We start from the raw sequence: 14,067 nt of genomic DNA on the forward strand, positions 1-14,067 counted from the left end.
CGTAATAAAAATGTAACAAGTAGCTTTAATTTACGCCATTTTAAAATATGGAATCAAATTGAACATGGCTCTCAGCTTAAAGACGCTATATGCTTGGTGACTTTGAAATCATGTTTGTGTGCGTGTAATTGAACCCCCGTTTTAAATAAAACCTTCGTGCATCCCAACCCCACCCAAATCAAGCCCTGTTTAATACAACTCAACCCAAGGACAAAGAATAGGCTTGAGCTAGCGTTGATTAGAAGTTCAAAATTTTGCTTTTTGTTGCGTTCATTGATTATGTATTACAAGCCTTTAAGCTGTTGAATATAGAAGTTAAGCATAAAGACTCTTCAGAGTCATTGCTTGTGCATGTTCGTCATTTTTTTTTTTTTTTTTTTTTTTTTTTTTTTTTTTTTTTTTTTTTTTTTTTTTTACAGGGACATGTCGTAAAGCTACTTGTTACATTTTATTACGAAACTTATACCAACAGAGCTAAAAATATATTCTTTCGTCTTTTTCGTTTTTTTCGTGTTTCTAAAATGGTGAGACTGATGGTTAATGGTAAAGTTTTGAGTTTTAAGACTTTTATAAAATTATGGACTGTTGTGGACTATTTTAGATTGGATTATTCGGACATTATCTATGGAATTTTGACTGTGTGGACTGATTCGAATGGAACTGTCTTGCTCGTGGCTTTATTCTTATGTAAGTATTTTGCATGGTACTACATTGCAAAAGTATTCTAATTGAATTTATATTGATATTTTAATTTAATTTTGAAAACCAAAAAATATATTTGACGGCCTTATACTTCTTTAAAAATTAAGCTTTTTCAAAGTGAGCAACTAGTTCTCTGGCTATAACAAATGCAAGGTACTGAAACATCATCTATTGCTGGCAGTTCTTTAACTTTTTGGCTTGGCAGTTCTTAACCTTTCTTTAACTTATTTTACAATACTAACCTCCGAAATCAGCATACGAATTTGGTAAATATAGAAATTGCATTATAATTTGTTGTATTTTTTGATTAGCACCACTTTTTCTTTTCCTTTTTCCTGCTCGTATTATTTTTCTAACTCTATTTCCAGCAGGACAGGATTATATACTAAATTATTTCACAAGAAATAATCCTATAATATTGGTTTAATGTTTCTCTTTACTTTTCTTTGAAAGACTTCTTTTGTGGAAGTAGTTTTTCAAAATTAATATCTGTTAGTTTTTATCGACATGGTCTTTTTCATTGGTAAAGAAAAGATTAATACGGAAGTGCTTTGAGCATATCCGAAATTCTTAACAAAGAAATCGTGGACGAATTTTGCTTGACTACATTTTGTTATACCGATTGATTTTTGCTTTTATCAAATTGATCATATTTCTCACTGCAAACTGGTCCCACAGAAATTTAATTTCCGTAATGAAATCCCTAGTTGGGGGCATGGAGAGTGTCAAGAAGAGGTGGGCAGGAAGTTTTAAAAAGGTGTTCAACTGTGATACAGATAGAGGAAATAAAACAAAAAAAATACAAATATTTAAAATGAAAAAAATTGGTTGTTAAAGAGGAGCTAGAGACAGTACTAAAAGAAATGAAAAATAATAAGGTATCCTGTGTGATAGCGTGGTAAATGAGCTTTAAAATATGATAGCTAGGAAGTCGGATATACTTACTTACTTGTAATTGCAGCAGAACCAGACGTTTCTTGGCCTCACATGGCATCTTACTTGGGAATTTGCTTAATTATAAGACACTAAAGATTATGATTACGATTTTGAGAAGGAGGGAATACCTAGGGATTTTAGGAACACTCTGATCCAACCCCTTTATAAGAACGGTCATAAGATTGGGTGTAGTAATAACACAGGCAACAGCTTGATTTCTGTGGCCAGCAAATTACTTATGATGATGATGCTTATTAGACCAAAAACGCTGTAGGTGAAGTTTTAGATATGAAAAATGTTTGAAAAAGAGGAGAGGATTCGTAGACCAAAATGTTCGCACTTAGCGTCTGAGCCGTTCGATCCCTTTAGTCATCAGTTTTATATATTATGAATAGGCATTTGATTCTCCTGATAGAGTAACTTTAGTAAAGGTCTTTTCCTTTCATAATGCATCAAATAAACACTTTAAAGTAATTAGTGGTATGTACGAGGCTAGTATTTCTGCGGGTAAGGTGAAGCGGGGATGTATACTATTTGCGCATATATGGATTATTTATGATGATGATGCTTAATAGACCAAAAACGCTGTAGGTGAAGTTTTAGATATGAAAAATGTTTGAAAAAGAGGAGAGGATTCGTAGACCAAAATGTTCGCACTTAGCGTCTGAGCCGTTCGATCCCTTTAGTCATCAGTTTTATATATTATGAATAGGCATTTGATTCTCCTGATAGAGTAACTTTAGTAAAGGTCTTTTCCTTTCATAATGCATCAAATAAACACTTTAAAGTAATTAGTGGTATGTACGAGGCTAGTATTTCTGCGGGTAAGGTGAAGCGGGGATGTATACTATTTGCGCATATATGGATTATTTTTATGTGCTTTGTCCAAAAGAACACGGCAAAGGCTATGGGAGAACATGGTATCAGGTGATAAGATCAAATTCCCCTATACTTAAAGTTTACAGATGATTTAAGTATTCCAGATAAAATGTTTGCCGGTTTCCAGAAAACAAGATAAATTTTCTAATGATAATCGAACGATAATCTTCCTATGATTAGAAAATTGGAAGCGGTAATGACAGTGGTCAAATTTAACTCAAAACTATGGACGCTTCTAAAGTTCAAGGGAGATTTGTAAGATGCTGTTTAGAAGAATTATGGTAATATGGTTTTAAGTACTCGTATGGCTGTACGTTTAGTAACACTAAGCTGTATAGAAAACTTGGTTCCATCCTACTTTCAATGGCTAAAATAAAAAAAAGGCCTATATGGCTAGGCCCCGTTTTACAGATCAAGTATGATAAATTGCTGAGGACTGTGCTTTTTGGCCATTCGCCTTGGGCCAAACAAAACGCATGTCATCCCTGAATGAGGTAGTAAAAGTGAGAAGAAAGGGCTAAAAGAAAACTTGGGCTTCATGAAAGGGGGCAAGGAGTGGCTGCTTTGTACTGCAATGATTTGTCAATCAATAATAGTACTTCCTAAGTAAGTCAGTAGTATTAAGCAGTCTTAAAAAGTGATATCCGAAATTACCCTTATACAGTGGTTGGTCACTTTTGGCCGACTGCTCGTCACTACTGCAGTCCACTTAGCTTTGTCTTATTTAGTTAGGGATTTATTTTTATTGCCTTACCTTTATATGGCTTTCAAATTATTTTTTTTTTCGAATGAAGCTGAGTTTACGTGCTATATCCTACCTTAAAATAAGGATACTAAAAATGAAATCAGACTTTTTGAATTGGCGAAGTTAAAATTTACTCAGCCATATGTATCTGAAAAATTTTGGGGAAATCGAGAAAACAAGAGAACATGGTAAAAATCAGCAAAGAAAAGATCAAAGCAGGTGGCGCCAAACAGCTTAAAAAGGTATAGCTTACCTTTGATGATGTAGCTGTCTTTAGGAATCAACTAATTGTTAATTTATGAACTTTTACGCCCGGAGCCTTATCAAATTCAACTAATTAGTTTATCTTATTTATTGTCACAGTGGAATATCTAAAAAAGTTAAGGTGAAGAATACGGCATTAAGGACTTTACGGACTTTAAGGACTGTTAAGGACTTTACAGTCCTTAACAGTGGTGCTGATCTTTGTTTCACAGCCCCTCAGCCAGCAAGTGCAAAAGGGGCTGGGGCCACACATCCCGTGCTTTCACACACCCTTACTGCTTATCTTACCCAGGTGTTTCCAGATACATATTTAGAGCTGGGCCGACCCTGACTGGGCTTACAGAGTGATGCAACTGACCTCTGTTCCAAACTAAATCACCCCTGACAACAGAACTCGAACCCCTATCCTCACGAATAAACGATTTCAAGTATAGCTGCTAATCACTGGTCTAGGACAATGTCTAAATGCTGACGTAAATTTTATACAGTCCAAAAAACTTCATAATTTTAGAACAACCGAAAGAAATATATTAGAAAATTGCGGTTTTCGCTTATGAATAGACCCAAGATGATTTAACTGTGAAATTGCCTAGCTTGAAAATAAACGCAGAAAACTAAGCCGACTTATAAGATCGTCTACTCATAAAATCGTATATATATATATATATATATATATATATATATATATATATATATATATATATATATATATATATATACTAGCTGTTGGGGTGGCGCTTCGCGCCACCCCAACACCTAGTTGGTGGGGGCGTATACACCTAGTGGTGGGGGCGTATACACCTAGTATATGTGTATACACATATACACCTAGTATATATATATATATATATATATATATATATATATATATATATATATATATATATATATATATATATATGTTTTTAACTACGTAAAACTTGCGAATATACAACATTCTTTGCTGTCCCATTGTCTGTGCATATAAATAGATTGTCAGGTTTACCGACTCTTGAACATGCAACATATAATGGTCCATGGGAAAACAATCCGTATTCAGATCTATACCTCATGATTCTAATGATTGCCCTTGAGCTTTGTTGATGGTGATTGCTAATCGACCATTCCCTGAGTCGCCATCGTCATTTATATATCCCCCTGTGCACCCCGGCGTCCCCTTTGTAGTTATGTCCCTGTGTCCCAGTCGTCATTTATATTCCATGTGTCCCGGTCGTCATTTGTGTCCCGGTGTTCCAGTCTGTGATTTCTCTTTGAGTGTCCCGGGCGTCATTAATATTCCTTGTGTCCCGGTGTCCCGGTCGTCATTTATATCCCCCTGTGCCCCCCGGCGTCCCCATTGTAGTTGTGTCCCTGTGTCCCGGTCGTCATTTATATTCCCTGTGTCCCGGTCGTCATTTGTATCCCGGTGTCCCGGTCTGTATATACATTCGTTTTTTAGTTTTGTTTTTCTCCTTTATTTTTTTCCTTTTTTCTTTTTTTTCTTTTTTAGTTTATTTAGATTTTTAGATTTTTTAGTTTTTTTATTAGTTTTTAGTTTTTTTGTAGTTTTTACCATTTTTTTAGTTTTTTTAGTTTTGTTTTTTACTTATGTCCTGGTCGTCATTTATACTCCCTGTGTCCCGGTCGTCATTTGTGTCTCGGTGCTTTGTTGATTGCTAATTTATATTATATTTATATTTATATTTTTTATATTTATTAATATTTTTTTAGTTTTCTTTTTCTCTTATTTTTCAGTTTTTTCCTTTTTTTTAGTTTTTTCTTTTTTAGTTTTTAGTTTTTTTTTTTTTTTTTTACCTTTTTTTAGTTTTTTTAGTTTTTTTAGTTTTTTAGCTTTTTTAGTTTTTTTATTAGTTTTTAGTTTTTTTTTAGTTTTTGCCTTTTTTTAGTTTTTTCAGTTTTTTTTAATTTTTAGTTTTTTACCTTTTTTTAGTTTTTTTTAGTTTTTTAGCTTTTTTAGTTTTTTTTCTTTTTAGTTTTTTTTGTAGTTTTTACCTTTTTTAGTTTTTTTTCTTCTTTTGTATTAGTCTGAAATAATTCAGACGTCATATGCGGACAAACACGACGTCACTCGACAGACAGACAGACAGACATAACCCACAAACAACTTATTTTTATATATATTTATTCATATTTTTTTAGTTTTCTTTTTCTCTTTTATTTTTCAGTTTTTTCCTTTTTTTTAGTTTTTTTCTTTTTTAGTTTTTAGTTTTTTTTAGTTTTTTACCTTTTTTTAGTTTTTTTTTAGTTTTTTTTAGTTTTTTAGCTTTTTTAGTTTTTTTATTAGTTTTTATTTTTTTTGTAGTTTTTGCCTTTTTTTTATTTTTTTCAGTTTTTTTTAGTTATTAGATTTTTACCCTTTTTTAGTTTTTTTTAGTTTTTTAGCTTTTTTAGTTTTTTTTTCTTTTTAGTTTTTTTTGTAGTTTTTACCTTTTTTAGTTTTTTTCTTCTTTTGTATTAGTGTGAAATAATTCAGACGTCATATGCGAACAAACATGACGTCACCTGATCCACAGATCCACACACAGACAACTTATTTTTATATATATAGATATATATATATATATATCTATCTATCTTCTATATATATAAAAATAAGTTGTCTGTCTGTGGATGTGTGGATGGATGTGTGGATGGATGTGTCAGGTGACGTCACCTGAAAAAACTGGATTAGGTGACGTCAAAACTGAAAAAACTAAAAAAAGGCAAAAACTACAAAAAAAACTAAAAACTAATAAAAAAAATAAAAAAGCTAAAAAACTAAAAAAACTATAAAGGTAAAAACCAATAAAAAACTAAAAAAAAAACTGAAAAAACTAAAAAAAGGCAAAAACTACAAAAAAAAACTAAAAACTAATAAAAAAAGTAAAAAAGCTAAAAAACTAAAAAAACTAAAAAAACTAAAAAAAGGTAAAAAACTAAAAAAAATAAAAAATAAAAAAAAACTAAAAAAAAGGAAAAAACTGAAAAATAAGCTAAAATAAAGGTAAAAACCAATAAAAAACTAAAAAAAAAAAGGAAAAAACTAATAAATGACGACACTCAAAGAGAAAGCGACCAGGACAAAAAACTAAAAAAAAAGGCAAAAACTACAAAAAAACTAAAAACTAATAAAAAAAATAAAAAAGCTAAAAAACTAAAAAAACTAAAAAAAGGTAAAAAACTAAAAAAACTAAAAACTAAAAAAAAACTAAAAAAGGTAAAAACTAAAAGAACTAAAAAAGAAAAAAATAAATGACGACACTCAAAGAGAAAGCGACCAGGACAAAAGGAATGTTCGATTAGCAATCAACAAAGCACCGGGACACAGGGAGTATAAATGACGACCAGGACACAAGTAAAAAAAAAAATTAACAAAACTAAAAAGAAGGTAAAAACTACAAAAAAACTAAAAAGAAAAAAAAACTAAAAACTAATAAAAAAACTAAAAAATCTAAAAATCTAAATAAACTAAAAAAGAAAAAAAAAGGAAAAAAATAAAGGAGAAAAACAAAACTAAAAAACGAATGTATATACAGACCGGTACACCGGGATACAAATGACGACCGGGACACAGGGAATATAAATAACGACCGGGACACAGGGACACAACTACAACGGGGACACCGGGGGAAACAGGGGGATATAAATGACGACCGGGACAAAAAAACTAAAAAGAAATAAAAACTAAAAACTAATAAAAAAAACTAAAAAATCTAAAAATCTAAATAAGCTAAAAAAGAAAAAAAAAGGAAAAAAATAAAGGAGAAAAACAAAACTAAAAAACGAATGTATATACAGACCGGGACACCGGGATACAAATGATGACCGGGACCCGGGACACAGGGAATATAAATGACGACCGGGACACAGGGACACAACTACAACGGGGACACCGGGGGAAACAGGGGGATAACCTGACAATCTATTTATATGCAAAGACAATGGGACAGCAAAGAATGTTGTATATTCGCAAGTTTTACGTAGTTAAAACCATATATATATATATATATCTATATTCACAGGTGGGACATAGGGACACAACTACAATGGCGCGTAACTATTATGGCGCGTAACGACTTACGCGCGCGGGGGGGCTTGGGGGGGGCGCGAAGCGCCCCCACCAACTAGGTGTTGGGGTGGCGCGAAGCGCCACCCCAACAGCTAGTATATATATATATATATATATATATATATATATGCATATAAGCTAAAGTAAAGGGTATTGGCAAATTGTTTGAAGTAATGAAAATCCGAAGTGAAGAAAAAAGAAAAATATGATTAGAAGATAAGTGACAACGGAGTCAAAATGCGCCAAGATTGAAAACGATAGTTATGACAATGGAGATTGGGATTTTGACATGGATAAGGTCATAAATGCTTACCATGCCTTTGTTAAAAAAAAATTAAGTTTCTGCGGTCTGTATTTCATAAGGACAATAGACAAACAAGGGCAAAAGTTGACGTTCAACATTTTATAAAAGCTCCAAGCAATGATATAGGTATAAATAACAACATTAGAGTTTTTAAGTACATTAACCAAGAACCCGATACTGCGTCAGCCTCTGCTAGAAAAGAAAGGTTCGGCCTTATGTTTTTCTTAATGACAAAAGACAAACCGTGGCAAAAGTTAAAGGTCCAATAACAAACTAGACCTCCGTTGCCTGTGCAACGGGAAGTGTTGCAGCAACTGTGCCCTGTTCCTTAGGGCACAGTTGCGGAGCAACACGTGCAACTGTGCCCTACGGGACACAGTTGCGGAGCAACAGTCTCCATTATGTCCTTCAGAGGACATTTTTCTAATGCGGCTTCGATTGTTATCTTGAAGCATCTTTGATATGGTTTTATTTCGAGCTCCTACTAAACTGAGTTTGGTAAAATTTTATCTCTAAAACGTTTACTTCCGAAACTAGGGCCGTCTTAACTTGACGCCAATTCGAAGTATTATGTTTCGAGACGCACATTTCGGGAATTATTTCCGGGAAATCCGAAAGAGATACGGAAATAACGTCTTATAGTTTTCTGCTTAACTTTTGATGGTCTAAGCTAGGAAAATATAAAACAAACCAAATTCACCAAAAAATTTAAATTGTCCCGAGGGCATGACAAAACTTCCAAATAGAAAAACCCAAAGAAGGAATTTTATTTCGGAGAAACTATTGTAAGCTTCAGTTGTTAGGAGATCGAGACCTGTCGAACCGCGTTGGAAAAAAAATTCTAGCTAGTCCAGAACAGAAGTTACCTCTAGAACGTCGAAACTTCGGAAATTATTTCTTAGAGAACGAAGCAACTTGCTATATAGAACACTTCACTTCTTCTTGCATACTTTTCATAGCACTACTCGATAAAAATATAAGAAACATCAAAATCGAAAATTTGAGAAAATTCCAAAAAAAATCGGAACGAGATGGACTTTTCCGGAATTATTTCCGGGAAATCTGTAAGAGCTACGGAATTTTGTGCTCCGGTTCTCGAAGAGACAAATGAAAGTTCTACATGAGCTCAGCATAACTGTATTTCTAACAAGTTTATTTCCGAAGCTAGGGTCGTCTTAACTTGACACCAAACATCGAACGCAGAGTTTCTAAGAAAAAACGGTTTTATTTTTTTTTATGGAAAACTGTTAGAAATTTTAGGAACTTCTCTGGAACTTTTTTACTCTGTTTCACGTTTCCCTTCCCTCTGAAAAATCTCAAATTTTTAACTCTTACCACTTCGGAGCTACAGGTCGCTGATCACGGTGAAAAAAAAAAAAAACTACGAAAGCAGTAGTGTTGCTCCGCAACACAATAATCGTAATTTTACAAAGGCACTAATTCGAATTTAAGTCATTTAAAATGTTTAAGAGGCTGATTGGTGAAAGCAAAGCGCGGATAAATGTGATCAGAAAACTTATGAAAGGGAAAGTCGCAACAGCTAAAGAAAACGACATGGAACAAACGATAGTGAGAATCACATTGAATTATAAACGAAATTTTTGAACACGAAATTTTGAACAGTGATCTGTGGTTAAGAAATTAAGTGAGATATGTATGAATCTACTGCTAAAGCAAAAGGCGTGGGAAAAGCTTTCTGAGGTATAGGTGAACGAAAATGGACAATGAAATCTACGGTTGGAAAACAAGAAACAGCGATGACTGGCCATGAAACAAAACTTTCTGAGATAAAGATGAACAAAAATGAACAGTTAAATCTACCGTTGCAAAACAGGGAACAGCGATGACTGGCCACAAAATAAAACTTTCTGAGGTAAAGATGAACGAAAATGAACAGCGAAATCTAAGGCCGAAAAACAAAGAACAACGATGACTGGCCACAAAAACGATCTAAATAGGTACTTTTAAGAAATTTTTTTTAATGAACTTTAAGAAAGAATTCATATTTTTCACAGGGTGGCTGTATCGAACCTTTGATGACGTCATGAAATCAAGAAAAGTCTCGAATTGCCTGCAGTTAGAAGACAAGCAACAGTGAGAATCCATATATAGAAGCCGGCCGCATGCCGAGTGCCGGGGCCAGGTGGTGAAGCCACCTTCTTTAAGAAAGAATTCATATTTTTCACCGAGTGGCTGTATCGAACCTGTCGTGGTGTCATGACATCAAGAAAAAGGCTCAAATTGCCTGCGGTTAGAAGACAAGCGACAATGAGAATCCATATATAGAAGCCTGCCCTGCACCAGGACACGCAATTGTGCCCCGGCACAAGTATATATATATATATATATATATATATATATATATATATATATATATATATATATATATATATATATATATATATATATATATATATATATATATATATATATATATATATATATATATATATATATACATATATATATATATATATATATATATATATATATATATATATATATATATGTATATATATATATATATATATATATATATATATATATATATATATATATATATATATATATATATATATATATATATATATATATATATATATATATATATATATATAGCTTATATCTATCTTATAGCTCTATTGCTTTCATATTATCTACGTTTACTTAAGTCAAAGGTATGTCACTGAGTAGAATAGTGAATATGAAGTCATCGTAAAGTCAATAGAGAAGGGAAATTACTTACTGTTACAGTAAAATAAATATCTTCACCAGACACTGACCATTCAAATTGATACTGATCATTTACAATAACGGAATTTTTTCCATCATTGCTTACAGGCACTGCTCCAGCGATGCAACAGATAGCCAAAAAAGATAGAATATTCTTCCTATAATGAAAACAATAAGCTTCATTTACAAAGTAGATTAGTTTACGGGAGTTTATTCGATATTGTACTGAAAACTTTCGATGGACACATTGTGGCGCAGTTTAAAAACAGATCCTCTCAATTTAAGCCAAATTTAATAAAGTTTCTTGCACATAACCTAGGTCATTTGCCTTAAAATAATCAGAGGCAGTGCTATTGCGCCGCCTATGTAAATAGACTCGTGCCTATAATGTGCTTTTGTGTTTTTTCCTCCTTACAGAAAGGAGGTTTTTACAGACTTGAGAGAAAACTCGTTCGATCAGATATTGGAAGTTCTAGTTTCTTCCTAAGAGTCAAAATTAATAAGAGGGCAACCAGTCCCAATTCTGTACTTTTCCACCAGCCCCCCTCGTCGTGACCCCCAACCCCTAACACATCATATCGTAATTTTTAGATGATGTAGCTACAGAAAAAAATTCAATAGCTATTTTTTCAGAATAGTGGAAAGTTTCAATAAATATACAGACGGGTATAGAATGATCCCACAGCCCCTGAGGAAAGGACCGTAGATAATGCCAATTACCAAGTACCTACACATGGGCTTACAACGGAAAAAGGGGACTTGTTTGACTTTGGCCATGCGACTGGCTCGGAACTGTCAGGCTATAGGGCGCGAAAGCGGGTCTAAAGATTTTTGTTCCTGCCTATTTTGAAACCTACAACCGTTTCTCCTTGGGCAACATGGAAACTAATCGAGAAAATCCCTTGTTTCTGGTGAGGTGTGCACAACTTCAACAAAGATGAAGCCGAAAAAAGATGCTAAAAACCTTTTATTATATATTTGAAACTTCAGCCTTAAGTCTTTGGGCTAAGAGGACCCAAACGCAGAAAGAAAAATTAGAAAAAAGAATATTGGTTCCTACATAAGATCAGGAAACAGCGAAAAAACATTTTTTTTTTCCTTGGCCACTTCGCAATAAAAGCAGAGTTCGTAGATGCTTGGAAGAGGATTCATTCGATTGTAAATTGAAGGTTCTAGTGCCCTTTTAATTTATCGAAAGTGATTGGAGTGCAACCGGCCTCCCTCCTGTTCCCTTTTCTGCTACGTCAGTATTTTTTTTTCTTTTGCACCTAGTCTCCTGTAGCCTCCATGATCTTGGGTCGAATTTTGAAATGGCCATTTTGTCCAAAAACGTCGAGGGGTCCTAAATCGCAATAAATTACGTAAATTATCCAATGTTCACACACAAATAGGTTTCAAAAGAAAAGTGAGTCATGTTTGGCCTTTTTTGTCCGATAAGCTCTTAAGGGTTCTCAAAGTTTCCCAAGGGCACACTGTAAAAAACACACACAGTTTCCAAGTTATGTCTGATGGATCAGGCTTTTCTTGGGGACCGATTTCAAACTAAGGGAATGTTGGAGGGAGGAGTTGAAATAAACTTCAAATTTTGACTTAGGGAGCATAGAGAGGTGAATCGAAAGAATGTAAGTTGTATCCAGGTTTTCGCAATAGTATATCTGCAATATTTCAGGAACGGCTTGAGGAACAGAGCTGAACCGTTTAGGTACGGCTGGGAAAGGAAAGATGTGGAGAAGGTGCAGGAAGGGCGTTTTGGGTGGGGCGATACTGTAGGGTGGGCAAGGGGAAATTTTGTGCTCTGGAATAGGGAAGGGGCTAATCATTTTTTACTTTGAATCCACCAAAACATTTTTGTACAATAGGCTTCAATCTTACGTAAAATCTATGCACTGTTCAGTAGCACGGGGAATCAAAATACACCATGTGTTGCCAACTTATCCAAATAGATTTTATGCGATATCTTGAGAAAGGCTTGAGATACGAAATTAACGCTTTCATAGTCTTGAGGGAGAGGAGGGCAAGTGGATTCATAATTTACTTTAGGGAACAAGGCAAAGCTAGTTGAAAAGACACTTTATGTATTCAAGTTATAAAAATGCCATGGTTGCAGGTATCTCAGGAGTGGCTCGAGGGATGGAGTTTGAACTTTCAGGTAGTGGTGGAAAAGGAAGTGAGGGGGGGACTAAATATATTTCTTTCTGGTGAACCCAAACTTTTTTGGACTGTAAACTTCTCTAGGACTGAGAATTTACGGCTAAGTAGCGAGATAAATAAAAAATAATCTCTGGTGCCAGGCTATTTTTTTAAGTAAGTAAATCCTTAGTAATTAAATCTATATTAATACAAATAGTTACATAGCTATTTTGCTATTTTGCATTTCGCTATTTTTCTATGGTTAATCGGTTGAATTTAACAAGGCTTTTTGTTCGTAAATTTCAAAAATTTATTGGGTTTTCAAAGACAACTACACCTTCTAAAGTTGTTTGAAGCCATGTGTTTTTAGACTATTTTTCCTGATATTTCAAACTTTTTTTTTTAATTTGGTGCCTACTAATACCAAAAACTGCACAAATGCAAACGAATTTTTTCTCGTTTAAATTGGTATTCCCTATTTTTCCTAATTTATTTGATATAGCCTATATGAATTTTATATGTCTATTTTAATATAAGTTTATATAAACCAATGCCAACAATCAGATTTCATTTTCACTGTTCTTGGTACCTTAAATTAAGACTATCAGCTTGATTTAAATGTATATTAAAATGGCTAATTAAAACACTGGATTTGGAACATCGAGCAAGCTCTGTATTCTTATGGTAATTCCTCAATACATATCTTATGGGCAATTTCGAACAAAAAATCCTATCTGAATTTTAATACTGAAAGAGAAAAAAAATTCGCTTTAACGAAGAAAAATTGATCTTTAGATCATTTAATTTGTTTTACGTGTACATGTTCTCCGGATGTTATACTTCAAAGTGTTCTATTACCTTTTTTGTGAGGTTGTGGTTGAGAAATAAGCTCCATTTGAATTTTCTGAGGATTTAGTAAAAAATTCAGGCAAAATAAACCCTTGTAGAGAACTATCAAGAAACAGAAGAACTTGAAACGAATTTTTCATTATATTTGTTATAAATTCGTTATTGAATGATATCAATAAAATTTATTATATATATTTTATTTATATTTCAAGTACATTTCGCAGCTCAGTATTGATGACAACTAGCGCTATCTATTCTAATTCCAACTTTCACGGCAAATTTCTGAGAATTATAGACAATGAGAACAGATTTAATTAAAACTCTTAGAGCCATATTTATCATTATCTTTTTGTGTGAAAGCAATGGAATAAAACAAAAAGAATAACATGAACATAATTTTTTGTTATATCAGGGAACTGTCACCTACTCAACCTTCCGCTCTTTATGCTAAAGTTAGAAAATTTTCCCCAATTCTTT

At 33.2% G+C, this 14,067-nt stretch overlaps 1 protein-coding gene across 3 annotated transcripts in view; it reads right to left on the reverse strand.

Moving 5' to 3' along the window:
- LOC136034954 (DBH-like monooxygenase protein 2) overlaps positions 1 to 14,067 on the reverse strand; it is a 66,218-nt gene that overhangs the window by 4,026 nt on the left and 48,125 nt on the right. For all 3 annotated transcript variants that reach the window (XM_065716500.1, XM_065716499.1, XM_065716501.1), the window contains exon 2: positions 10,625 to 10,769. In XM_065716500.1, the coding sequence (XP_065572572.1) occupies positions 10,625 to 10,769 (145 nt within the window). The remainder of the gene's footprint in view (positions 1 to 10,624; positions 10,770 to 14,067) is intronic.

This window comes from Artemia franciscana, chromosome 13 (genome assembly GCF_032884065.1).
Source record: "Artemia franciscana chromosome 13, ASM3288406v1, whole genome shotgun sequence".
Taxonomy (NCBI): domain Eukaryota; kingdom Metazoa; phylum Arthropoda; class Branchiopoda; order Anostraca; family Artemiidae; genus Artemia; species Artemia franciscana.